The sequence below is a fragment of the Aethalodelphis obliquidens genome, unplaced genomic scaffold (genome assembly GCF_003676395.1).
Source record: "Aethalodelphis obliquidens isolate GAN/ISIS:26980383/991018 unplaced genomic scaffold, ASM367639v1 scaffold10, whole genome shotgun sequence".
In the NCBI taxonomy this organism is placed as follows: Eukaryota; Metazoa; Chordata; class Mammalia; order Artiodactyla; family Delphinidae; genus Aethalodelphis; species Aethalodelphis obliquidens.
This window is the reverse complement of record NW_020837954.1, coordinates 38,172,297-38,199,582: the sequence shown is the minus strand read 5'-3', so window position 1 is coordinate 38,199,582 and position 27,286 is coordinate 38,172,297. Positions and strand designations below refer to the sequence as shown.

The window sequence follows — 27,286 nt, the reverse complement described above, 5'->3', positions numbered from 1 at the left end:
GTCCAGTGGTTAAGACTCCACGTTTCCAATGCAGAGGACGCGGGTTTGATCCTTGGTCGGGGAACTAAGATCCCACATGCCGTATGGCTGACCAGAAAATTAGAAGAAAAAAAAAAAAACTGGCTGTGGGAATCTCGACACTCATCTCCCTACCTCTTTTTTCTTGACAGGTTTCAGGAGAAGGGGAATCTAGAAGTCCTACTTTTTACCCTCCAGTCACGGATGAGAGCCAACAATCAGAAAGTGTACACGCCCCATGATGGGAAACTCGTGTCCGACATCAACCGGGTACAGCAACGTTTTCCATTTCACGTTGCCAGTGTGTTGATTGAGTTCCTGATAAGGGCAGAGGGAATGGTCCCTGGACAGGGTTAAACCAAGCCACTTTCTGTGGTGTTATTAATGACACACCTGGCTATGGAGGGTGCTATCTGAGCTTAGCCCTGAGAGGTCAGACTCCACCCACCAAGCATCCCTTCAGCCCCCTGTTCAGGGGTGGAGGGAGGGGCAAGATAGGCGAAGGGGAGGTACTAGGTATAAAATAAATAAGATACAAGGATTTAATGCACAGCACAGGGAATATAGCCCATATTTTATAACAACTTTATATGGAGTATAATCTGTAAAAATATTGAATCACTGTTATACACCTGAAACTAATACAATATTGTAGGTCAACTATACTTCAATTTAAAAAATTAAAAAAGAAAAAGAGGCAGTAGCTGCACATTTCCAGCTCAAAGCTGCCGTAAGAATGGGGATGCAGCGGGTTTGCCAGTGGGCTCCTCATAAGGGCACATGTAATGGTCCCAGGACAGGGTTAAGCCAGGCCACTTCCTGTGGTGTTATTAACAACACACCTGGCTGTTGAGGGTGCTAAGTCTAGCCCTGAGAGGTCAGACTCTACCCACTGTCCACTGGTTCAGCCCCCTGTTCATATGCCCAGAGTCCATTTTTCAGAGCCAGTTTTATAGCCTATTCTCTATAGAACCTTGAGGTTTTTTGGAGAATATTGACTACATTTAACAGAAGGGAAATGCCTTATGACATTTCGGAGGTTTGGAGGCCTACCACCACCTGGAAGTTCCAGTGGAATGGAGGTAGCCATTTAGCCAACAGGAATTGACTGAGCGCCCACAGAGGCAAATAACACTGTACTAAACCATGAGTCTGAGGCAGATTTAGGAGAAGAGGGACCTGGGCGGTCATGACCAGCGCTCCCTGAATCTTTCCTCTGCCCAGACAGGAAAGCTGAAAGGCTGTCACTGAGCTTTAATCTAGGCTCTGCCTAGATTCCTAAAATCGCTCAGTGTTGGGTGAAAGAGTCGGGACCCCCAAATCCCAAGAGCTCTCCTCTGCCCCTCGTGCAGGCCTGGGAAAGCCTGGAGGAAGCTGAGTACCGGCGGGAGCTGGCTCTGAGGGAGGAGCTCATCCGGCAGGAGAAGCTAGAGCAGTTGGCCCGGCGCTTTGACCGAAAGGCTGCCATGAGAGAGACGTGGCTCAATGAAAACCAGCGGCTTGTGGCCCAGGTAAAGGGGGCCGCACTTGGGGTTGCAGGAGAGGGGGAGCTTTCCAGAGCCCCCAGTAGACAGCAGGGCTGGAGCCCACGCTGGTCGCTCGGTGGCGGCAGCAGGATAAGCCTCTCCACAGGTCTCGCGGCCCTGCTCCCTGTGACTGGGCGGATCGAGATTCACATCTGAAAAGGAACTCTCCCGATTGACAAAGCCTCATTTTTAGGAAAGAGCCAGACAACCCAAAAATGGCCCCAAAAGTTGTCTCACGTGAGCCAGTGGCGTCACCTAGAGCCAGAGTTCAGGCTGACATTTCAGTGGTCCTCCGGGGATGTGAGGAAAGCAGTGCACCTCGTGTGTGTCAGACATGCCCCTTGGACTCTGGCCTCTGGGGCTGTGTCACATTTCACTAGCTGAAAATTGACCCCGGGACTGATTCTCCATGAGAGCATCTGTTCCTTCCCACTTGGAGCTTGGAATCAAATTTCCCCTTTCATCCAGAAAGGGGAAAGCAAGCATTCTGAGAGAATTGGAGAGTGTGCATGTACCCCAGATAGCATGGGGGTAAACCATCTGTGTACAGCTGCATGGTTTCCTAGTGAGAAGCCCCTTCCTGCCCAGAATCAGGCAGGTCTGCACAAGGCAGGGTGGTGAATGCCAGCAGGTGGTGAAAGAGCTCTGTTAGTAATATTCACCCAGTGTTACCCACAAGGATGGCACAGTGAGTAAATCACAAGCTTCTTGTAAAGGTTCTTGTAAGACACTTAGTCTTTGGAACTTGGCTCTGATAAGATAGGCTGGAAAAGATGGCAGAAGTAACTCGTTGGGAAAGGGCTTTCCCGTCCAGCAGTTGTTCCGGAGGCAACCGCTGTTTCTCTGCGTTTGGGGACCAGCCAGGGGGAGCCTGATTGAGCTGCCTGTTTTCTTCCCTGGGGGACAGGATAATTTCGGGTACGACCTGGCAGCTGTGGAGGCTGCCAAGAAGAAGCATGAGGCCATTGAGACGGACACAGCTGCCTACGAGGAGCGGGTGAGGGCCCTGGAGGACCTGGCCCAGGAGCTGGAACGGGAGAATTACCACGACCAGAAGCGCATCACGGCCCGCAAGGACAACGTCCTGCGCCTGTGGAGCTACCTGCAGGAGCTGCTGCAGTCCCGGCGCCAGAGGCTTGAGAAGACGCTGGCCCTGCAGAAGCTCTTCCAGGATATGCTGCACAGCATCGACTGGATGGACGAGATCAAGGTGGGCTCAGGCACCCCCATCCCCCACCCCCGTGTCCGCCTGGGGCTTCAGCACCTGCCCTGCAATGGGAGCGTGCTTCCATAGGCACCTCCCAGCCCCACCTCCCTGAGTCAGAGTGGAGAATCCGAGGCAGCACAGCATCGGGCTGCATCCGCCTCTCAACGCCTTAGCTCACACTGCTCCAGCCCAGATCTTCTGTATTCCCCGTGATCAAGAAATCTGGGGTTCATAGTAGCGCAGGTGCCAACCTGCAGGGCCTAGAAGACGCAGACATCCATCAGGAGCCTGGAGAATCAGGCTCTGGGTAATCACGATTTGACTCTGGTGGGAACCCAGACCTCCCGGCACATAGCCACCAAGAAGTCTGTCTCCTCTCCCTCTACCGCAGTGGCTCTCAACTGAGGATGCACATCAGACTGACCACAGAGCTTTCTAAAAATACACATGCCCAGGCCCCAAGTCAGGGACACACATAGGAGACTGAGTATAGGGCTTGAGCTCCTGAAAGGTGCTCCCTGAATGATTTTTTTTTTTTTTTTTTTTTTTGCGGTACGCGTGCCTCTCACTGTTGTGGCCTCTCCTGTTGCGGAGCACAGGCTCCAGACATGCAGGCTCAGCGGCCATGGCTCACGGGACCAGCCGCTCCGCGGCATGTGGGATCCTCCCAGACCGGGGCACGAACCTGTGTCCCCTGCATCGGCAGGCAGACTCTCAACCATTGTGCCACCAGGGAAGCCCTCCCTGAATGATTTTAATGGGCATCCCCAGTGGGAACTCCTGCTCTGTAGCTTCTTTCCCGCTGAGCAGCAGCCGTTTTCCAGCTGCATCTGACTCATCCTGGCCCCAACACGCCACGGACGCTCCCTTCAGAGGGGTCTTCTCCTAGCGAGTGGGTTTCTTCACCTCTCCTCGCTCCCTCTACCTTATCTGTCCTCTTTGCCAGGCTCACCTCTTGTCTGCCGAGTTCGGGAAGCACTTGTTGGAGGTCGAGGACTTGCTCCAAAAACACAAGTTGATGGAGGCTGACATCGCCATCCAAGGGGACAAAGTGAATGCGATCATCACAGCCACTCTTCAGTTCACTGAGGAGCCAGGTGAGGCCACAGGTGTTTTCCTGTTGAGGCCTCTGGCTCAGCACTCCAGCACCCCAGCTTGGATAAATCTAGTTGTACAATTCTGCCTCTTTCATCAACTAATGGTGCAAGAAAGAAGTTTGAGGGATAGCAAAATTCTTCAGAGGACAGGCAACTGCTTTGGCCATCTGTAATCAGAAGGATTTATAAGAACCAAGAAGGCATGCTCCGTCTTTCATTCTCTCTGCTAGTTCAAGTTATGGCAGAGACAATTTAGGTTTACAGCTTCTGGTCTCAGATAGGTGACCCCCACTGCCTCTTTGAAGAATCATCTTGAAATTTGTGCCTGGTTCTTCTTAAAAATAATTTTACATTGTGCATTTCTAGTGAGAGTTGACCCAACTTTTAACCTCTCTTATTCCTGAATTTTTTGTGGGAATTCATTAAAAAGAACTAATTAAAAGCCTGTCCTCTAAGCAACTGGGAACTGGGACCCCCTGCGTCCAATCCCAAAGCCCCAGTGAGATGGCAGGTTCTAGACAACATGGTTCTAGCCTGGCACCTGATCTGAAGGTTGCCCTTCAGATGAAGCCCTTACCCTTTTTGTCCTCCCTCCTCCCATTCCTCCCAGGGTACCAGCCTTGCGACCCCCGGGTCATCCAGGACCGTGTCAGCCACCTGGAGCAGTGCTTCGAGGAGCTGAGCAACACGGCAGCCGGACGCAAGGCCCAGCTGGAGCAGTCCAAGCGGCTCTGGAAGTTCTTCTGGGAGATGGATGAGACCGAGAGCTGGATCAAAGAGAAGGAGCAGATTTACTCCTCCCTGGACTATGGCAAGGACCTGACCAGTGTGCTCATCCTGCAGCGCAAGCACAAGGCCTTCGAGGATGAGCTGCGCGGGCTGGACGCCCACCTGGACCAGACCTTCCAGGAGGCTGAGGGCATGGTTGCACGCAAGGAGTTTGGGCACCCGCAGATCGAGGCCCGGATCAAGGAGGTGTCTGCCCAGTGGAACCAGCTGAAGGAGCTGGCTGCCTTCCGCAAGAAGAACCTCCAGGACGCTGAGAACTTCTTTCAGTTCCAGGGCGATGCGGACGATCTGAAGGCCTGGCTGCAAGATGCCCACCGGCTGCTCTCGGGAGATGTGGGGCAGGATGAAGGGGCCACACAGGCCCTGGGCAAGAAGCACAAGGACTTTATGGAGGAGCTAGAGGAGAACCGCGGGGTGATGGAGCATCTGGAAAAGCAGGCCAAGGGGTTCCCCCAAGAGTTTCGGGATTCCCCAGATGTGACCAACCGGCTGCAGGCCCTCCGGGATCTCTACGTGCAGGTGGTGGCCCAAGCGGACATGCGTCGGCAGAGGCTGCAGGATGCCCTGGACCTGTACACGGTGTTTGGGGAGACGGATGCCTGTGAACTGTGGATGGGCGAGAAGGGGAAGTGGCTGGCCCAGATGGACATCCCAGACACGCTGGAGGACCTGGAGGTCGTGCAGCACAGGTCAGGGCCGGCCCTTCCCTCTCGCCTCCCCCTACGCGGTCTGTGCTCCTAGTGCTGGAACAGCCTCCAGATCCACAAGGGTCTCTGAGAGGCCATAGGATGCCCTTGATCACAGAGGCCAGGCACTGAGAGTCACGAGTTCTAATCTGGCTCTGTGGCGCTTGGTACGTCACCCCCTGGGACCTTCCTCAAAATAAGACAAAGGGGCTCTTTCTGGTCCAGGTGTTTGATGACTTTTCAGCTACAGCAGCCTTTGTTCAACTGAATGGTAGATGGAACCCCTGACATATAACACAGTGGAAAGTGGAGTGCTTGTGGTGAAGGGGGCGCGAGAGGCTGGATCCCACAAGCTCTAGCTTTCTTTGGCAGTCCCTAAACCACAGAACCCCGAGGGGCCACAGAGACCAGTTTGTAAATCACCAGTCTGCAAGGCCACTCTCATTTCCATTATTCCGATTCCATCAACACTCTGGCATGGGAGGGCGTGCCCCCAGTCTGTGCGGCGTCCCATCATCCTGAGTACAGGATCCAAGGAGTTGAGGAAAAGAAGTCACTCCTCGATCATGCCAAGGTGGTCCCACGCTGATGCTGGAGGGACCTGGGCTCTTACCTCAGAAGAGTCAGCTTTCATAACCACACGGTGCCCCTCCCCTCAGCAGCTCTGCCTTCTCCTACCAGGGATGGAGCACGTGGCTGGGGAGGTATCCTTCAGGTCCAGGTGTCAAGGCAGTGGAATTAGGGTCCATGAGCAGCAGCTGGGGCAGTGGAGGCATGGCAGGTAGTCTCTGTGGCGATTAACACCTCCTACACCTCATTTTCCCATAAACCTCTCTGTTTAGCCAATTGTCTTATAAGTAACCAGTTTTCTCCCAGCCTGACCCAGGAAATGCTAAACCATGAAACTGGACCCATGAACCAGAAAATAGGGTGTGTCAGCACACCTTTCTCCCCTCTTACCTGGTCAATGTATTTAGGAGGTGGAAGGAGAAAGCAAGAGCTACACGTTCTGGAGACTGGCCGCTGCTGCCTTCCCAATCCTCCTTTTCTCTGTCCACATCAGGTTTGATATACTGGACCAGGAGATGAAGACTTTGATGGCTCAGATTGATGGCGTGAACCTTGCTGCCAACAGCCTGCTAGAGAGCAGCCACCCACGCAGTGGGGAAGTGAAGAAGTGCCAGGACCACCTGAATACCAGGTGGGCTGTGGGTAGGGCTTGGGGCTAAGGGCTTCTTCTCCGGACACCTGACAGAGCCTTGGGGATGTGGCCCAGAGCCTTGGGGGTGTGGCCCAGGACCACCTGAATACCAGGTGGGGTGTGGGTAGGGCTTGGGGCTAAGGGCTCTCCCGACACCTGACAGAGCCTTGGGGGTGTGGCCCAGTAGTCAGGATGCCTGCTATGCACTGCCAGGTTTGTACCCTGAGCTCTTGCCTCACTCAGCCAGAGTCTCCTTCTGACACTGGAGCTTTAGCAGTAAGGAGGAGAGACCTGTGTGGCGACCAGCCCAGGGAGGGAGAGAGACATGTTCACAGAGCTGCGAACGCTGTGCCTGGGGCAGGCATGTGCTGAGTGATGGAGAGAATGTCCTGAGTGCATCCAGAGTGAGAATCAGGCCACGTGGTACTCATGTCGCATTTCCCTGGACGTTCTTAGGCAGGGAAGATTGCTTTCTGAGAGCTCTGAAGTACTGTCCATTAAAAAAAGCTCCTGCTGGCACCAAAATGTAGCATTGGTAATGAGACTGGCTCGAATGAAGAGGAGAATTAGCAGCAAGCCTTGAGCACGCTTCGTGGCCAGAACAAAAAACAGGCCCTAAGGAGCCTTTGGAGAGGGGCTGCTTTCAGTACAGGGTGCAATGGCCACGAGTTCCCTGAGGACCTCTGAGGACAGAGCATGCGCCTGTGTCCTGTTTGTTCCCCTGGGTCCTACACGCACAATGGGATGTGTTCGCCATCCCCACTACCCCGGTCCCTCTCCCCACACTTGTGCCTGAGCCCTGCTCTGCCCGAGGCAACCTGGGAGGTGGGGTTAGGGAAGACTCAGCTGTAAAGCAAAGGAGCAGCACAGTCGGGGCTTAAGAGGAGGCAGGGGGTGACTTTGGAGCCACTATCATCTGAGCGTCCAAAGAAAGGGACTGTAGTTCAGGAGGGTCCTCTGTCATCTGAGGTTTATGCAGGAGAGGAGCGTGCCTCCTTGTTCTTCTTTTAGGTTTGGAGGTAACGGGATGCATGTGCCTGCATGTATGTGTGTGCGTGTGCACGACACACAGGAAGAGCTTGTCAGCTGCTTTGATGAGTTATGCTCAGAGAATGATCTTACAGACCTCTAAGCCATACACCATCCTAAGTGTAATACACCAAGATACTTATCCTCAGGTGAGAGAGAACCTGAGGTGTGAAAAGGTAAAATGGTTTTCCATGACATCTGAGTGTTGAAAGGTACCTGAGCCATGTACCCCAGACAGCCTGCATCCTGCACAAACATTCCAAGCGTAGGGAGCTCGCCCCGTCCCCGTGTAGCACACCCCATTTGGGAGCAGCTCCTTTTGGGTAGAAAGTTTGATCTCATCATGAGTGGAAATCTGCCTCCTTGAAAATCGGGCTCTGCCCGTTAGAGATAACGGAACTTACCATGATTCTTCTTCCACATGATAGCTCTTCAGGTTTTTTTGTGTGTGTGTGGTACGCGCGCCTCTCACTGTTGTGGCCTCTCCCGTTGCGGAGCACAGGCTCCGGACGCGCAGGCTCAGCGGCCATGGCTCACGGGCCCAGCCGCTCCACGGCATGTGGGATCTTCCCGGACCGGGGCACGAACCCGTGTCCCCTGCATCGGCAGGCGGACTCTCAACCACTGCGCCACCAGGGAAGCCCTCTTCAAGTATTTTTAAAGACAGTTGTCATTCTTCACCCCATCCACAGTCCTGCCTCCCAGTCGCTGCTGTTCTCTCTACAGAGTGCATCCTCCTCCAACTACGTAGTCTAAATCGTGCTTGTTTTTAGGCCAGTCCGGGTTCCTCTCCTTCCCAGTTTCCAGGATGAAAAAGTCTTTCCCTCCCTCGACTGGCTTAAAGCTCCACATTCTACCTTGTATTATAATTTTGTCCTGAAGAACTTTTCTACTAGACTGTAAGCGAATGAAGAGCAGTATCTTCATATATTGTTCACAGTGCTCTGAGCACCAAGCATTTTGCTGCTGAGGTTCCCTCTGTTCAGAATATTCTTTTCCCCAATAGCCACTTGCCTTAATCCCTCGCTCAGATCTCAGCTCACGTGTCAGCTTCTTGGAGCAGCCCGCACTGTCCACCCCATTCAAAGTATCACTACCTCCTTCCCATCCAGCTCCTCTGCCTCCATCCTGTTATCTTGCTTTCATTTTTTCCATTGTACTTGTCACCACCTGATGGATTAAACACTTATTTGTCTCTGCCCACTCGAATGAGAGCACTTTGCTTTGTTCGTTGCTACATGCCCAGAGCCTTGAACAGGGCCTGGCACTTGGTAGCTGTGTGATATAACACAGTGAATGAGTGACCGGGGACAAAACTGAAATATCTTCTGCCAGGCTCGGCACATATGAGTCATTCAAACACTTACTGAATGTGTGATTACCTCCCACCACATGCATTCTAGTTGACCAACATTTTCTTAACAATCTTGGGCCCAGGACCAAACCTGGACTCCTGACATGGTCTGGCCAGTGCTGCCTAGAGCAGTTCTATCAACTGCCTTCCTTTTGGAGATGGTGCAGTGGAGGGGAAGTGGGGTTCAGGAGGTAGACTAGACCCAAACCTCACCCTGTCCCCTGTGTGGGCTCTACCTGGTGGCTGCAGTGAGGCCCCACCAGGAAAAGCCTGGAAAACCGCCGTGGAGCCACTTGTCCAGGGGCACCGCCAGACCCTCTCCTGTGGCTTCTGGATGGAGCCGGGAGATCTCACAGCCCTGGAGTGCCTTGCTATCCTTTCACAGTGGTTCCAGACCACCTTGGAGGAAATCTTCTGCTCCTTTCCCTTGAGGTCCAGCCTCAGCCGCATCCACGCACCAGGCACAGAACTACCCAGAGTTGAGGAACTTCACGTCTGGACTCTCCCTCCTCTCTTTCCTGGAATTCCCAATCCTTCCTCTGGGCTCTTTTTGCTCTCTCTCTCTCTCTCTCTCTCTCTCTCTCTCTCTCTCTCTCGGAATTCCCGATCCTTCCTGGCCCATCTCTCACTTCTGTTTGCAGGCCTGTCTTCCACCCCCAGACTAGCGGCCACGGTCACCCTGGGAACGCCCACAGTGTGCTCTGCCCAGCCCATCTGCCTCCTGCCTCCACCTCCATCCCCCGGTGCTGGGACCGCAAAGATGAGCGAGCTACTCGGGGCCCCATCCTTAAATAGATCACTCCCGTGGAGGCACTGGAGGTTTGCCCATTGAAATACAGCTCAGATGACCACCATGAGATTGCTATTATCCCTCCTCACAGCTCCCTTAGTCCTCTCTGCCTGGTATGCGCTATGTACGTAGTATTTTATACTATCGTTTTTTGGTGAGTTTGTCTTAATTTCTCTCTAACCCATACACTCCGTGGAGCAAAGTCTAGCTATGACTGTATCCTCCCAAAGTCTAACATAATGCTTATACATTGTGGATATTCAAGAGAGTTAGGCTCAATTAGCGAATGTGTGTTCAGCATACTATCGTGTGCATCTAGATTACGGTGATGCAGGATGAGTAAACCTGGGTCCACGGGAGGTGTCCCTGGTGGTCTGGGCCCAGGCTAATGGGCAGCTCTTTAGAAGAAGCTTACTGTGGGCTGCAGACCAACCCCAGGACATCTGCCCAACATCTGCACCCTCCCCAGTTTCATTCCAGACTGCACATTGAAGGTTAAGATGATGTTTTAATTATAATCCCAGCTTCTCCTTCCCCCTTCCTCTTCCTTTTCCTTCTCTTCACCAGGACTCTTTTGTTTTAGAACGATGGTGGCTTTTCTTAAGCCCTGGGCACTTGGAACTTGGTCTTAGGCATTTGTGTGTTTCCTCTGGGGAAGCTGGGACCCTGTGTCCTAAAGCATTCTTGAGGTTGATAATGGGAGGTTTCTAATTATTTTCATGACAGGTGTACCTCGGAGATATTGTGGGTTCAGTTGAAGATCACCCCAATAAAGCAAATATCAAAATAAAGAGAGTCACACAAATGTGGGGGGTTTCCCAGTGCATATAAACGTTGTTTACAGTATACTGTAGTCTATTAAGTGTGCAAAAGCATTATGCCTAGAAAAACAACGTACATACCTTAATTTAAAAATACTTTATCACTAAAAAATGCTAATCATAGGAGCTTTCAAGGAGTCATAATCTTTTTGCAATAGTAACATCAAAGATCACTGCCCACAAGTCACCATACAAATATAATAATGCAAAAGTCTGATATTACAATAACTACCAAAAAGTAGTACAGAGACATGAAGTGAGCAAATGTTGTTGGAAAAATGCCAGGGATAGATTTTTCAGCAGAGGGTCACCACAGACCTTCAATTTGTAAAAAACAAAAAAACCCTGTAATATCTGTGAAGCACAGTGAAGCGAAGCACGATAAAGCAACGTATGCTTGTATTTTTCAAACTCTGGGGAAACTGTACGTTTGCCTGAAATTCAACTACATATAGAGCTTCCATACAGAGCATCATGTTCCTTTCCTGATGGTTGGAATAACATCACAGCTCACCTCCTGCTGATGGAAAGCTCTGATTGGCAGTTATGTTGTCTTGAGTAAAATTGGATAAGCATATTTTACTCATGACAGTTTGTTGGATAGATGACTTGTTTCAGCGTGCAAGGCCTATCAGGAGAGACTCTGGAAGGGAAATCAGGAAGGAAACGCTTCCTGTGGGAAGCGTTAAGGAAGACGGTGTCTCTGTGTCCCCCGTCTCCCTCGGCAGGTGGCAGGAATTCCAGACCATGGTGTTGGAACGGCGGGAGGCTGTGGACTCGGCCCTCCGGGTGCACAGCTACTGTGTGGATTGCGAGGAGACCAGCAAGTGGGTGATGGACAAGACAAAGGTGGTGGAGTCTACAAAGGACCTGGGCCGGGACCTGACAGGCGTCATCGCCATCCAGCGCAAGTTGTCGGGGCTGGAGCGTGACGTGGCCGCCATCCATGCCCGCGTGGATGCCCTGCGGCAGGAGTCGCAGCAGCTGATGGAGTCACACCCTGAGCTGAAGAAGGACATTGGCCAGCGGCAGGCGTATGTGGAGGAGCTGTGGCAGGCCCTGCAGCAAGCCCTGAAGAGCCAGGAGGCCTCGCTGGGGGAAGCCAGCCTGCTGCAGGCCTTCCTGCAGGACCTGGATGCCTTCCAGGCCTGGCTGTCCACGGCCCAGAAGGACGTGGCCTCCAAGGACATGCCTGAGTCCCTCCCAGAGGCCGAGCAGCTCCTGCAGCAGCATGCGGCCATCAAGGACGACATTGACAGGCACCAGAATAGCTACCAGCAGGTCAAGGCATCCGGAGAGAAGGTGATCCACGGCCAGACGGACCCAGAGTACCTGCTCCTGGGCCAGCGGCTGGATGGCCTGGATAAGGGCTGGGATGCCCTGCACCGGATGTGGGAGAGCCGCAGCCATGCCCTCACCCACTGCCTCGGCTTCCAGGAGTTCCAGAAGGATGCCAAGCAGGCTGAAGCCATCCTCAGCAACCAGGTAGGGCGAGGCATTCAGGGCCAGGGGCCAGGGGGCATCTCTCAGGGCAAGAGGGAATTTATGTCATAAGTCTGCAACAGGGCTCAGGGACCAAATTATGCCTTTCTTGGACTCTCTCTAGCCACTAGTTCGGAGGACAGTCCTCTTCGTTCCTCATCATGTGCCCTTTCCAGCCCCGTGTCACAGACTACGTCTTGTTCTTGGGCCAGTTAGAGGCTAGTGAAGTGAATTTTTCCCCGGGTGGTTACCCTTCCATGTGGCTTCAGGCACCCTGTTGATCAGATGCCCCTGAGAGGGGTTGGGGAACAAGACCCAGGGAGCTCCTTCCTTCCACAGCTCCGGGGGGTACCATTCATGCTGTCACCTGCATGGCTGCACACGGTGCGCCTGCCTGGCGGGTGCCCTCCCCGCCTCCTCAGCTTGTCTTCATGCCTGTTCTGGAAACTTGCTTCAACAGGAATACACTCTGGCTCACTTGGAGCCCCCAGACTCCCTAGAAGCTGCAGAGGCCAGGATCCGGAAGTTTGAGGAATTCCTGGTGTCTATGGAGAACAACCGGGATAAGGTTTTGAGTCCTGTGGACTCTGGAAACAAGCTGGTAGCTGAAGGAAACCTCTACTCAGACAAGATCAAGGAGAAGGTGCAGCTGATTGAGGACAGGTACCCTCCGCCCCTAGGGTCACGGGGCCCGGTAGGGTGGTGGTACAGCGCTCAGCACCATCGTGACTGTGGCTCCGGCTTCCCTTCCAGGCACAGGAAGAATGACGAGAAGGCCCAGGAGGCCTCAGTCCTTCTGAGAGACAACCTGGAGCTCCAGAACTTCCTGCAGAACTGCAAGGAGGTGAGGCTCCAGCCAGGCTGGCCACTTGGCAGGAGATTCCTTCTAGAAGCAGAGCGTCCTAGGGGTGGGAAGTCCTTTCTAGACTCAGGAGTCTGGATTCCAAGTGGGGAGCTCTGGGCACTTGACAGCTTAAGTCCTTCATCCTCTACAATCTTTGGTTCCACAATTTCTTTTTCAAATCTGTAAAGATAGCTTCTAATTTGTCAAGTCCAGGGCAGGCTTTCTCAAAAAGTGGCCTGAGGACTGTCTGTATTAAGAGTCACCTAGGGCCCTGGTCAGGGTCGGCCTGAAAGTCGTGTGACCTGTGCATTCATACAGGGCCCCGTGCTTACAAGGGCCCCATGTTTAGTTTAATGCTCTCCTGTTGCCATCTTGAAATTCTTTTTTTTTTTTAATAGTTTTCCTTTAGCAGATTCTACTTTCAAAAAAAAAATTTGTTTTACATCTTTCTTGGAGTATAATTGCTTTACAATGGTGTGTTAGTTTCTGCTGTATAACAAAGTGAATCAGCTATATGTATACATATATCCCCATATCCCCTCCCTCTCGCACCTCCCTCCCACCCTCCCTATCCCACCCCTCTAGTGGTCACAAAGCACTGAGAAATTCTTAATAATTCTGAATATTTCCATTTTGCACGAGGCCCTGCAAATTATGGAGCCAGTCTTGGCTCTGGTTAGATGCAGACTCCTGGGCCCCACTTGGGCCCAGATGAACCAGAACTTAGGGGGTGAAAAAGAGCAACATTCTCAACCAACCTTCTGGTTGGAGAACTGCTGACTCAGAAGCTCCTCGCTCAGCCTGGGGAGAGCTGTACAGGAAGGTCTTTAACCTGCACTCCTAGGTCCTTCCGTGAACAGTACTTCCATGTGGAATGGGGCTTCCCCTGACTTCTTTCTTGCTTCCATCCTCATACCCCTTTCCTCTCAACCCAAATGACTTTGTTTTCACCCACCTCTGCCCTTGGTACCAACCAGGCTTGTTATGGTGCCAGGACATCTTGGAAACATCAGAGGCTCATCACAGTTCTTCCTTCATTGTTAATTATAGGATCTGCCTTGGCTTTTTCCTCAGAGAACACTTTCTCCGTGTTTATTAATGATTTCTCCCCCTACTGCCAAAGGGTTGATTTATCCATCCATTCAGTAAACACTTGTTGAGTTCCTGCAGTAGGCCAGGCCCTGTCCTCGGTCCTGGAAATATGGAGAGAAGTATAAATATACCTGGTGTCATAGTGCACACACTCTAGAGGGGAAGACACAGTAGTGCCTGTATTTTAACCCTGAGACAACGCAGGTTAAGTTTCCTGTGCTGGGAGTTAGGGATCCAGCGTTGGAGGGGAGTACTCTGCTGTGCTCCTACTTCCTCCCCTTGGTCCTCTTCTTCCGCAGCCAGAGCTAGGCGGCAGTCCTGCCCTGAGCCCCTGGCCAAAGAAGGACACTCGGGGACCATTGAACCCACTCTTTCTGCCCACAGCTCGCTCTCTGGATCAATGACAAGCTGCTGACATCTCAGGACGTCTCCTATGATGAAGCTCGAAACCTTCACAACAAATGGCTGAAGCATCAGGCGTTCGTGGCAGAGCTGGCTTCCCACCAGGGGTGGCTAGAGAACATTGATGCAGTGAGTAGAGCGAGCGTTTGGGCTGTCTGCTTGGGATGCTTCCCTGAGCAGCGCTTCACACAGGGCATGGACACTGGCCCGCAGCTTGCTGGACGGTGTAGAACCTGAGCGTGAAAAACTTCTCCAAGTAGTAGTTAGACCTTCAGAGCTCCTGATACGTCCAGTCTTATAAAACCCGGTCAGAATGGGTGCCTCCTCTGGGTCACCTGAGTCTGGGGACAGTCCAGGACACTGAGGACACAGAGTCAGAGCCTCAGCTTTCAGTGCTAGGACGGCAGTAACCTCTGTCTGCCTTCCATCGTCCACACCAGGGCCCCGCGCTGTCCTGCCCAGGGGCAGGGGAATATGTGAGATGAGCAGAATGGGCCAGGGGCTACTGACCCTCACTGTTTGGATGGGCAAACCACCAGGAAGTGGTCATTCGTACCAAGGGTCCCCCCTGTAACAAGCTTGCCCAGGGGCCCAAGTCAGAATGTGGCCGGAGTTAGATCTGGGAATAGGAAGGGAGGTACCTCTGCCCCTCCCTGCTGTGGCTATCTGGAAAAAGCGGGCCTAGGGCCACACAAGGCTGTGTCCATCGTGGCTAAGGGTGCAGGCTCCGAGCCAGGCTGTCTGACTTCTCAACCTCCCTGTGCCTCAGTTTCTTCATCTGTAAAATGAGGATAATAACGGTACCCACCCGAGGGAGTTGTGAGCATTAAAGCACTTAGAGTATTACTTGGCAATTATTAGGCACTCAATAAATATTATCTATTACTAGCAAGTATGTATTCCTAGGCCCAAATCATCTGTAACCTTCCGAAAAAGATACATTTATGTGGGTGAAAACCAGACAAGGCAAACTCAGCAACTAAAAGATACCACTGAAGGTCAGTGCACAGATTCTGGCAAGACAATTAAGAGCGGGTGAAGGAATTCCCTGGCAGTCCAGTGGTTAGGACTCTGCCCTTTCACTGCTGAGGGCCCAGGGTCAATCCCTGGTCTAGGAGCTAGGATCCCGCAAGCTGCGCGGCACGATAAACAAACTCACTCACAGGGAGGTTTCCACGGTGGGTGTGCCTGGGTGGATCTTGAATCTTTTTTTTTTAAATAACTAAAAAAAATTTTAGTACTAGCTGGTTCTTGTCTGCAGCTCCCTATGCTACAGTCTCCCTGAGTCATTTGCCCCAGACACGCTCTCCCTGTCCCACCTTCTACTTCTACTGCAAATAACTTCTACTTCAAATAACTGCAAATAACTCTGGGGGTGCAGAGTCTCTCAGCCGAGCCTCACCTGAGTTCTAGGCAGATCCTTTGCCTCACTGGCCTCCCCTCGGTTAGCCCTTTGCAACCACCTGGAACAAGGCGGCTCTCCAAGGTCAGAGGGTGAACTCTCCTGCTTCCCCACACAGGAAGGAAAGCAGCTGATGGAGGAGAAGCCCCAGTTTGCAGACCTGGTGTCCCAGAGGCTGGAAGCCTTGCACCGGCTCTGGGATGAGCTTCAGGCCACCACACAGGAGACGACCCAGCACCTCTCAGCCGCCAGGAGCTCTGACCTGCGCTCACAGACCCAGGCCGACCTCAACAAGTGGATCAAGGCCATGGAGGACCAGCTACGGTCGGACGACCTGGGCAAGGACCTGACCAGCGTCAACAGGATGCTGGCTAAGCTGAAGGCAAGTGAGCAGGTTGTAGACTGAGGGTGTTGGAATGGAGGGGGTCTTGGAAGCAAATCTGCAACCTGAAAGAGAGTACCCTCCTGTGCCCTTAGCTGGGCTGGCTTTTTTATCAGGTCTCCTGGTTCACAGCCCAGCTCCTACCCTTTTGCAATGGGTAAGACAGGGAGGGATCCAGACGGGGTAATAAAAGTGTGCGTGAGAAGTATAGGACAGACGCTCAGAGGGGCAGAAGATGAGGTGGGGGCAATCCAAGGAGACTTCTTAGGGGAGGCTGAGCTCAAACCAGGCCTTTGAGGATGGGTGGGATTTGCACGATGAAGTGGACGAGGGGCTGCCCAGGTGCCAGGGCTGGTGCCGACGCTGTCCCCTTGTGTCCCAGCGTGTGGAGGACCAAGTGAACGTGCGGAAGGTGGAACTGGAGGAGCTGTTTGCCCAGATGCCCTCGCTGGGAGAGGAGGCGGAGCATGAAGACTTGAGCATCGAGAAGCGGTTCCTGGACCTTCTGGAGCCCTTGGGGAGGAGGAAGAAGCAGCTGGAATCATCCAGAGCCAGGCTGCAGATCAGCCGGGACTTAGAGGATGAGACGGTGGGTGGGCCGCAGCTCCCCCCTCCCCCAGCGGCTGAGCCGGCAGCTGTCACCGGGATAGCTGGCGGCTGCCCGGGGCAGTTCTTGGTAGCAGACGTCTGGTCATCTCACCGCCTTGTCTCAGAGGGTGGTTGTGATGACTACATGAAACGTCAGTGTAAGCCAGTGCCTTTTGAATGGTAGCTCGCTCGTGGACTTGGGGGCCAGGCAGACCTGGGTTCAAGATCCAGCTACATTGCCTTCCCTCCAAGTGACCAGGAGCAAGTTATTTGGAACCTCAGTTCAAAATAGCAAAATGCCCCCATTTTACAAAACCCTGATGGGGTGTTGGGAAGAGCTGGGGAGACACAGTAAGCAGAGCTCTGTCTGGCCCGCGGTGAGTGATGGGGAAAGGGTGGCTGTGATTGTCGTCAGCTGTCCCCCGCCTTCTGGTCTCCGCAGCTCTGGGTGGAGGAGAGGCTGCCTCTGGCCCAGTCGACCGACCATGGCACGAACCTGCAAACTGTGCAGCTGTTCATGAAGAAGAACCAGGTGAGTCCTGCCACCTCGTCAGTCCCACCTGCCCCACAGAGGAAGCCCCAGCCCTGATCTGCACAAGGTCCCCAGCAGCACATAACAGATTATTGTTCTTTTTTAAAAAATTTATTTATTTTATTTACTTATTTTTGGCGGTGTTGGGTCTTCGTTGCTGTGCGCGGGCTTTCTCTAGTTGCGGCGAGCGGGGGCTAGTCATTGCGGTGGCTTCTCTTGTGGAGCACGGGCTCTAGGCGTGCAGGCTTCAGTAGTTGTGGCACATGGGCTTAGTTGCTCCACGGCATGTGGGATCTTCCCGGACCAGGGCTCGAACCCGTGTCCCCTGCATTGGCAGGCGGATTCTTAACCACTGCACCACCAGGGAAGCCCCAGGTTATTGTTGTTGTTGATAGCTACAGGGTCCCCAGTCTGTGTTTGTATTCTCATAGCCGAAGGAGCAGCTCTGATGATGGCAGAGAGAATTCTGGGAGGACCACAGAGTGGGGTGGAGGTGAATGGGGCCGGGGGGTCCAGGTGCTTTGGGATTTGGGGCCATTCAGACCCATCAGGGCACAGGTGTGTGCAGGACCTGGAGGCCCTGGCCTGGGGTTTCATGTCCTTTACAGCTTCTGTATTCCGTGACCTCCCTGAGAGGAGGCTCTTAGCTCCTGGCGTCTCTCCCATCACTGCCTTGTCCCTCTTCCAGGGCTAAGCTTGGCCTATTGAGTCTCCTCAGGGTAAGTAGGCCCCTGTTCTCTAGACACATGAGCATACTTGTGGGGCTGCAACGCCACGAGGAAGCTGCTAAACTCGGACTCTGAGCCATTGGAGGAAACATCCGTTGGCTGTTCTGCTCTCCCAGGCTGGATTGGGAATCTCTGCAGCCCTGGTCAGAATCCTGGAAGTGAGCAGATGCACTTCCTCTGTGTCAGGGCTGCAGGGGAAGCCTGCGTCCTCCAGGAAGGCCAGCTGCATGGGTTCATGGTCAGGCCATGTGGTCTAGCCAGGGGCTGGCCGTACCCCTGCTCTTGGGCAGAGAGTCCCTCCTGCCTGGTCTGCTCTCTGCTTCAGGAAGTGGCGGCAGCCGCAACCTTGAGCAAGGAGTGTCTAGGAACTTATCCCAGAGAAGAGCAGTGTGTCCCAGAGTGCCAGTCGGTACTGCAGCTCATTGGGGAAGGAAGGTCATGGCAGACAGTACGTCCTTCCCCCCAGATATCAGCAGCCAACATCTGCTCACAGAACCCAGCAACTGTGCAAAGGCCTGAATGAATTATATTCAAAGACGTTCCTTAAAAGCTCCCTCGAACACTTTGCTTCTAGTTGGCATGATCAAATCCCAGAGGTTCCGGTGGCAACACGTAGGGACCTGAATTAGAAGGTGGTGGAGGCGGGGCTTCTGCTAACATCACACCCTCCAGTGAAAGTGGGGAAGACTGGTAGAAGACTATTCTCGGGGCCTCAGTTTCCTCAACTATAAATTGGGCCAACTCTAGTCCTTCCAGTACTCAAGACTTCAGCCTCAATGAGTGTTATTGCCAATGATTTTCAACTCCCCTGGCTGAAGGTTGCTATTTCAGGAGAAGGGCAAGACTAATATGGATGGGGTTCCCCTTAACAAGAAGGGAAAGATAATCTCGTGGGAGAGCACGGCTGCCCCAGTAAAGACTATTTCAGGCTAGCCTTGCTAAAGCCGAAATCCCATTTTATCATTTCTTCTACTGCAGTGGTCAGTGTGTATCAGGCTCACCCGGAGGGCTTGTTAAAACACAGTTGACCAGGCTCCACCCTAGATTTACTGCATCAGACTCTGGGAGCAGAGCCTGATAATTTGCACTTCTATCAAGATCCTAGGCGATGCTGCTGCTGCTGGCCTGGAACCCCACTTTGAGAACCACCACTTTAATGGCTGTCATTGCAACTAGAACAGAACCTGCAAGGTGCCGCACGAGGGGTTCTCAACTCTGGATGCACATTAGAATCACCTGGGGGAACCTAAAAGCATACGAGTACCCAGGTCCCACCTCAGATCAATTAATAAGGACCTCTGGGGATGGGACCCTGGCTGTGTCTGTTTTCCCCGATGATTCAACCTGCAACCAGGGTTAAAAAGCAGTGTCCTGCCTGGTCTGGCCCCTGCCTCCTCCCGAATCTCCTCCCTTATCACTTTCGCCCTCCTTCACAGTATTCTAGCTTGCCTGACCCTTTGGACCGTCCAGGCTTGCTTCCACCCCAGGGACTTTCTTGGCACTCGCTCTTCCCTCCTGCCAGCAACACTCATCCCCCAGATCTTTGTGGGGTTGCCCTCTCCTCATCATTCATGTCTTACTCAGATGTCATCTGCACAGAAAACCCTTCCTGACTCCCCCAGTTAAAGAGGCCACCACCACACCTTGGAAGACAGTCCTCATCTCAGTGGTGTCTGTTCCTCGTGGTACCTGTTATATGCATTCATTCATTTATTTACATGCTTATCATTTCCTCTTCTAGAGTGTAAGCTTTATGAGGGCAGGGGTTTTGTTTATCTTGTTCCCATATTGTCCCTAGAACAGGGCCTGATACATCAGAAATAATAACTGGGTTGAATGAATGATGTCAGGGAAGAAGATGTTCTAAGTAAGCATACTGCACAGGAGCCTAGAAAGGAATTGCTTAAAAGGAGAGAAAGAAATACCTTTGTAGGATATAAGATCTCAGGGAAAGTAAAGAGGCAAGCGGAGCTGACATCACGGGTCATTTGACTACAATTGCAGAGACCACGGGAAATTGTCAGAATCGAGATTCTGAGCATCAGGTGTAAAGATGCATTTCAGCAAGTTAGGTGACTTGTGGGTATTGCTAGTTCTATGTGTTTTAAATGCTGACAGTCATAGCACAGCCTGTGTGTTCTTCTCTTACCCGCCGCCCTCTAGACAGTTTTCAAGGCCATGGGAAATTGTAAAAAGGGAGGAGATGGGGGCTAAGGAGCCAAAAGCCCACGTGCAAGGAGCAGCCGGGCTGGGGCCTCTAGGACCCAGAAAGCGAGTGACGACATGTCACGGCCCCCTGAAGATAAAGGTGACCCATCACCAGAGTGGGAAGAAAATGCCATCTTGGTGACCAAAGGCAGGAAATACTGAAACAGGGGAAAACAAAACGAAATCCTAAACTCTGACCAAGGGGCAACTGTCAACTATTGTTTTGTACAGCGTAAAAAAGCTGCTAAAATCAGATCTCAAAAGGCCATTTAAGAATCGTTTTCCTCTCCTCCACCACGTACAGCTAAGAAGTCAAGCTCTGCTGAGACAGGAGGTGTAGGGAGCCCTCCAGGGCACGTGTGGCTGCGAGAGAGCCACGTTCAAATCCCACTCTGGCACTGGCTGTCCACAGTCACCTAACTGCTGTGCGCTGGTGTCCAGTGCTAACCTCAGAAGGTCATGGTGGGGGCCAGAGGAGAATGAGGTGGCAGGCCCAGCACCGTGCTGGGCACCTGGTCACTAGCAGTCTTTATGGCCACATCTGCTCCACTCAAGCTTCCCCAAGGGGTTCAGGGCGAGAGGTGCCAGGGTGTGACCCTGGGCTGCCCTGCACGGTGGGAAGACCAGCCCCTGAGCCCTTCCCCTCTGGCCGCAGACGCTACAGAACGAGATCCTGGGCCACGCGCCGCGGGTGGAGGACGTGCTGCACAGGGGGCAGCAGCTGGTGGCCGCGGCCGAGATCGACTGCCGAGACGTGGAGGAGTGCCTGGGGCAACTGCAGGTCTCGTGGGACACACTGCGGGAGACGGCGGCCAGGCGGCTGCAGCGCCTGCGGGACGCCAGCGAGGCCCAGCAGTACTACCTGGACGCGGGCGAGGCCGAGGCCTGGATCAGTGAGCAGGAGTTCTACGTCTTCTCCGACGAGACCCCCCAGGTCGGCTCGGGCAGGGTGCCTGGCTGGGTGTCAAGACCAGCCCAGAGGAAGAGCTGGGTGGAGGTGGGCAGTCAGTGGGGAACCTGTAAGGCCAGGTGTGTGAGGAGTGAGGGCAGGGAGAGAGTGTACGAGTTACCCTGCTTCTCAGGACGCCCCTCCTCTCAAGAACATACAGTGCACGTACTGCAGCCGGGCGCCCTGTTTGCCAATTAGATTTGCTCTAACCCAAGGGTTCTTCACCTTTTTTGTGCCATGGATTCTGTGCAGATAAACTGCTGCGGGAGTGGGTGAGAGCTGAGGGGGGTCTCTAAAAGCTGGGGTGATACAGGAAGTTTCCATGGGGACAGAGGTTGGATCTGGGCCGGGAAGGGTGGATGTCAGATGAGAATTGAGGGTGACGAATGGAAGGTAGGGTGTGGGTGTTGCCGGGCAACGGGAGGAGAGGGGAGGGGACCGTGGGCAGTTCTCCTATGGGTGTCCCGCGAGCCTGGCCCTCCCCCATCTCGGGCACCTCCAGGAGCAGGGCTGTAAGCTGGGCCAGGTGAGCGCGTGCCCTGACGGTCCGCTGCCTCCTAGGATGAAGAGGGCGCCATCGTGATGTTGAAGCGGCACTTGCGGCAGCAGCGCACAGTAGAGGAGTACGGGAGGAGCATCAAGCAGCTGGCCGGCCGGGCCCAGAGCCTGCTGTCTTCAGGCCACCCCGAGGGGTGCGTGTGCCTCCAGGTCCCGGGCATCAGGCCAGGGGCCCCGCCGACCAGGATCCCTTCAGGTCCAAGGCGGAGAACAGGAACAGTTTTCCCGAAAACTGTGGGTTTGAGAAAACTGCCTTCTGGCCTGCTGATTGGCCCAGTTCCCTGTTATGTTGTGGTTTTGTGTAACTTCACACAGGGCTGACTGAGGCCCGGTTTGCAAAGAGATTTTAGGAAATGGAACAGCAAAACTACCCTCTTGGTGAACAGAGAGCTCCAGTCTTTTCAGGAGTTCGTCTTCAGCATCTTTCAGCTTAGCCTAAATTTGCTTTTCTTTTTGTGGTCCAGGAGGTACCTCAGGATCTCACAGTGTCTCAGCGAGATCATTATACACCCATCTACACTCTTCAGTTGTGTGGGTTCTGCATAAATGGGAGCCCACTGGGCCAGACACCTCGGGCCACCCCCAGTCGCGGCCCTGTCCTCAGTCACCTTCAGGGCACCCACAGCAGCTGCCTCAGCATCTCCCAAGGAGCCCCAGGGATCGAGCCCCTGGTATGGCATGCCCCTCCCGGAAGAGCTGAGCAGGGTCTGCTGCTGGTGGAGCCAGGCTCAGCCAGCCCACGCCTCAGCCTCCCTGGAAGAATAGCGGAAGAGTTCTCCATTTGCACGTGTCTCTCTGAGCTTCCCAGAGTCAGGGGCAGGGGCGGGAGGCACCCCCTCTAGGGGAACACATTTCACTATCCCCTGAAGCATCATGGTCTAAGGGATGGTTCCTTCTCTCCCCAACTCTTCCCCGTGCAAAGCCGCTCTGCCGTTTCTCTGAAGCTGTGCTCCGCCACGCGTCCCTGCCTCGGGCCTGGGGAGGAGGAGGCTGGCTCCTGATCTGGCTGCTCTAGGTTCTCTGTTGCCGTCTCTGAGGGCTTTCTTGTTTTGAATTCCAGGGAACAGATCATCAGACTTCAAGGGCAGGTGGACAAGCAGTACGCGGGGCTGAAGGACATGGCAGAGGAGCGCAGGCGGAAGCTGGAGAACATGTACCACCTGTTCCAGCTGAAGCGGGAGGTGGAAGACCTGGAGCAGTGGATCACGGAGAAGGAGCTGGTGGCCTCCTCCCCAGAAATGGGGCAAGACTTTGACCACGTGACTGTGAGTACCCATGGCCACCGCTTGCTTTGTCTCCCTCTAGTGCAGTAGACCTAGGAGCTGTCGTGCCAGACATATACACACACCCGCCAGGTGCAAAGTGCCGCAGAGATGCGGGCTCCCCCGGTGCGAGCTCAGGTGCCCTGGGGAAGACGTAAGAGCCCAGCCCCAGGCAGTGGCAGGTGCCGCTGGGAGGGTCGACAGCTAGTGTGATGACACCACCACACCCCTGAGCCCTGGTAACCGGTAACCGCTTTTCTGTCTACCCCCGTCCAGCTGCTCCGGGACAAGTTCCGGGACTTTGCCCGGGAGACCGGGGCGACTGGACAGGAGCGGGTGGACAACGTGAATGCCATCATTGAGCGGCTCATCGACGTGGGCCACGCAGAGGCGGCCACTATCGCCGAGTGGAAGGACGGGCTGAACGAGATGTGGGCGGACCTGCTGGAGCTCATTGACACGCGCATGCAGCTGCTGGCCGCCTCCTACGACCTGCAGCGCTACTTCTACACTGGCGCCGAGATCCTGGGCCTCATTGAGGAGAAGCACCGCGAGCTGCCTGAGGATGTGGGGCTGGATGCCAGCACCGCCGAGTCCTTCCATCGCGTGCACACAGCCTTCGAGCGGGAGCTCCACCTGCTGGGTGTGCAGGTGCCTCTCATCCCTGGCCGTCCCTCCACGCCTTCCCCATGACTGGCTTCCCTGGGGCGCAGTGTCAGGTCCTCTCCTGGCTTCCAGAGGGGAGACTTCTCGAACAGGCATCTCCTTAGAGAAGCAACAGCTCCGGGCAGGAAGCAGAGGCTTTCAGATGCTCTTTAGCTTCAGAACTAGTTCTTTAAACTGAACCTTTCCCAAAACCCGATGCAAAAATACCTTCAAATGCAATTTCTCTGGTTGTCAAAGTGTTACAGTATCATTAGTGAACATACATGTAGCACTTTTCTAGTACCAGGTACTGTTCTAAGCAATATACGTGGTCAGTGAATCCTCAGCCTCCCTCTGAGGAAGGGAATAATGTTATCTGCCTTTTCTAGATGAGGAAAGCAGGCACAGAAGGGTAACTAAGTTGTCCAGAAACATGCAGCTAAGCAGTGGAGCCAGAATTCAGCTCCTGGCAGTCTGGCTATAGACTCTTAGCCACTGAGCTGTTCAGCCTTTCCCCATGGGAGCTGGAGGGGGGTCCAAGGCCAGCCTAGACTCCCTCCTCTCATCATGGGTTGCCCCCTGAGGTACCTCCACAGGCCCCTAGAGTTCTGCAGAGTTCAGCATGATGGATAGGTTGAGGGCAAGGGCCTCAGCTGTGGGGACTCACCGGGCCTCCAGTGGAGCAGGGAGAGCTGGGCCAGCTGTGCAGTCCTGCACCGACCCAGCAGGGTTTTGGGAAAGAACACCAAAGTAGGTTGGGCCCCTGGTTCACCAAGAAGGGGACAGCCTCAAGATCTGTCCTCCAGCTGGAGGTGCTTTGGGGTTACTGGAGCCCCTGTGGCAGGTACAGCCCCAACGAGGTCTCAGGAATGAGGCTTCACTGCCCTGGGGCCGGCCTGAAACAGGGGATGGTACCATGCAGAATGGTTAGGAACAGCGAGTTGAGAGCACGCCTCCAATCCCAGTTGCACCCTCTCTGAGCGTGAGTGACCTCGGGCCAGTCACTTAGCGTCCCTGTGCCTCAGTTTCCTCATCTCAAAAACAGGGATAATAATAGTACCTCTTTGATGGTGTTGTTGTAAAGATGAAGAGAGTAACAGAAAGTGTGTAGAGCAGCGCCTGGTACATAATTACTCTCATAGTCATACACCAAAGGGCACAGAGCCCCTCTCACTCCCCAATCCTCATCAGAGCCCAAGGGATGCTTTGGGTCAGCAGGGGTGCCAAAGCAAGGAGCCTTCTCTCCAGCACCCAGTGGGTGGATCCTGCTTCCAGCACTGTCCCCGGGAGGGAGACTGGGAGGAGGCAGACGCCCTCGCCCGTCCCAGGCCCAAGTCGTGTCTGCCTGGAAAACAATGTTCAGTTTTGCCCCATCACAGGTACAGCAGTTCCAGGACGTGGCCACCCGCCTGCAGACAGCGTACGCTGGAGAGAAGGCAGACACCATCCAGAACAAGGAACAGGAGGTGTCTGCTGCATGGCAGGCGTTGCTCGATGCCTGCGCGGGGCGCCGCACCCAGCTGGTGGACACCGCGGACAAATTCCGCTTCTTCAGCATGGTCCGAGACCTCCTCTCCTGGATGGACAGCATCATCCGGCAGATCGAGACCCAGGAGAAGCCCAGGTGAGGGCAGCGTCCTCAAGGCAGCCCCGCTCCCGGCCCACTTGGTCCCAGAGGCTGGCAGAGCAGGGCGCTGCTCCAAGGGTCTGCCCCAGAGGGACGTCCTGGACTGTGGGTGCACAAGAATCCCCAAGGGGCACCTGAGGCTGCGTCCAGGGAGAATCTGAGTGGCTCAGCTGCCACCGGGAGAACCGACTATTCCAGAGTAAAGGGAATCCTGAGAGTGCCGAGAAAGACATCTGTCGTTCAGATTCTACGGTGGGGGCAGGGGCCGTGGTTGTCAGTTTACACATTCAGAGCTGGGCAGGTCCAGAAGTGGTCCTGCTCTTCCCCCCAGCACGGGCATATGGGGGCCATTTCCCTAAAACTCAGGAAAGGAGCTCATTGCGCGTGAGAGGTGGGGGCAGGCACGTGGGCAGTCGGCCGGGATCAGAGCTCTCTACACGCTTTGTGCCCACCTCTGTCCCTCTGCCCCTAGGGTGCCTGTCCCGGTGGCCAAGCTTTTATATTTAACATCATTATTGAGCTATAATCCACATACCATACAATTCAGCCATTTAAAATGTACCATTCAATGTTTCGCATAGTCACAGTTGTACAGCCGTCACCACAGCACGTTTAGAACATTTTCATCACCCCAAAAAGAAACCCTGTACCCCTTAGCAGTCACCACCCCCCGCTCCTCTGGCAACGCTAATCTGCTTTCTGTCTCTAAATTTGCCTGTTGTAGACTTTTCATATGAGTGGATCATATAATATGTGGTCCTTTGTGACTGGTTTCTTTCACTTACCACAAGCTTTCCAAGGTTCATCCATGTATCAGTACCTCATTCCTTTTTATTGCCAAATTTAACATTCCCGGGCTTTTTTTATGGTCACTGCACCCCCGTCCATGTCCTGACCACTGAGCAAAGGAGGACCCTAGGGCATCAGTGTTCCTGCTGGGGCTGGGCAGCTGGCAGAGGACTTCCTGGCTGTCCAGAGAGAGAGAGTCAGACTCCCGGGCAGGTAGGGGTCCCCCTCTGATCGGGACTTGATGTCAGATGGGCCAGAGTCACCCAGAGTTTCCTTTTTCACCAAACACCCGCCCCCGCAGGGACGTCTCCTCGGTGGAACTGCTCATGAAGTATCACAAGGGCATTCTGGCGGAGATGGAAACCCGAAGCAAGAACTTCAGCGCCTGCCTGGAGCTCGGCGAGTCCCTGCTGCAGCGGCAACACCAAGCCTCGGATGAGGTGTGAGGGGAAGGCGGGACAGAGACGGGCCCTCCCTGTCCTTGCCTCCGCTCCTGCTGGGCCAGACAGCTTCCTGGGAGGGAACCCATGGGCCGTGGTTTCTCTGAGGAGGCTTTCTTGGGGGGGGTACTGGGGCTGTGTGTAGGCCCGGGGCTTATAGCTCCACCAAACCTATTTGAGGAACTGGCCGCTACTCTGTTGGGAGAGTGGGCTCATAACCCAACTAACCCTCATGTGTGTGTGTGCTTTGGTCTTGGTGACACCCACTTCCTGGGTGAGGCCCGTGGTAACCTCAGAGAGGTTAAGTAATTTACCCAAGGCTGCACAGCTGGCAAGTGGCAGGGCCAACACTTGAAGCCAGGTCGGTGGGACAAAGCCCAGCAGGCTGTGCAGGGCCCCTCCGCACACCACCTCGGACAGGGGGAAGGGTTACCAAAGCCTGAGCCGTCTCCCCTTCCTCCCCACAGATCAGGGAGAAACTGCAGCAGGTGGTGTCCAGGAGGAAGGAGATGAAGGAGAAGTGGAAGGCCCGCCAGGAGCAGCTCCACATGTGTGAGTGCAGCCTGGGAGCCAGGGAACCTGGGGGGGCGGGCCGGGGGGAGGGGCCGGGGAGGGGTGATGTTGCAACGCGGTGGATTTCCTCCCCTGCTGGAGAAGAGCCTCCACAGCACCACTCATCAGCAAAGTTCAGGGCCAAGGGCCTTGGGGAAGCAGACCCAGCAGACACGCTGCTGGAAGCCTGCCCTTGACCAGCCAGCACCCGTTCCCTGTCCCCCCTCTGCCCCACCTGTTCCCCGCCTCCTGCTTGGCCGGTGTCTCCGTAGAGCTGTGGCCTCTC

At 54.3% G+C, this 27,286-nt stretch overlaps 1 protein-coding gene across 2 annotated transcripts in view; it reads left to right on the top strand.

Annotated features, from left to right (window-relative positions):
* Window positions 1-27,286, top strand: part of SPTB (spectrin beta, erythrocytic) — a 121,499-nt gene that overhangs the window by 79,791 nt on the left and 14,422 nt on the right. For both annotated transcript variants that reach the window (XM_027111483.1, XM_027111482.1), the window contains 20 exons: window positions 171-288; window positions 1,371-1,529; window positions 2,452-2,754; window positions 3,698-3,848; window positions 4,459-5,326; window positions 6,387-6,524; window positions 11,247-12,003; window positions 12,461-12,663; window positions 12,754-12,844; window positions 14,321-14,467; window positions 15,859-16,122; window positions 16,505-16,711; window positions 17,153-17,242; window positions 20,834-21,112; window positions 21,689-21,819; window positions 22,746-22,950; window positions 23,224-23,598; window positions 24,972-25,216; window positions 26,310-26,448; window positions 26,916-27,000. In XM_027111483.1, the coding sequence (XP_026967284.1) occupies window positions 171-288; window positions 1,371-1,529; window positions 2,452-2,754; window positions 3,698-3,848; window positions 4,459-5,326; window positions 6,387-6,524; window positions 11,247-12,003; window positions 12,461-12,663; window positions 12,754-12,844; window positions 14,321-14,467; window positions 15,859-16,122; window positions 16,505-16,711; window positions 17,153-17,242; window positions 20,834-21,112; window positions 21,689-21,819; window positions 22,746-22,950; window positions 23,224-23,598; window positions 24,972-25,216; window positions 26,310-26,448; window positions 26,916-27,000 (4,955 nt within the window). The remainder of the gene's footprint in view (window positions 1-170; window positions 289-1,370; window positions 1,530-2,451; window positions 2,755-3,697; window positions 3,849-4,458; window positions 5,327-6,386; window positions 6,525-11,246; window positions 12,004-12,460; window positions 12,664-12,753; window positions 12,845-14,320; window positions 14,468-15,858; window positions 16,123-16,504; window positions 16,712-17,152; window positions 17,243-20,833; window positions 21,113-21,688; window positions 21,820-22,745; window positions 22,951-23,223; window positions 23,599-24,971; window positions 25,217-26,309; window positions 26,449-26,915; window positions 27,001-27,286) is intronic.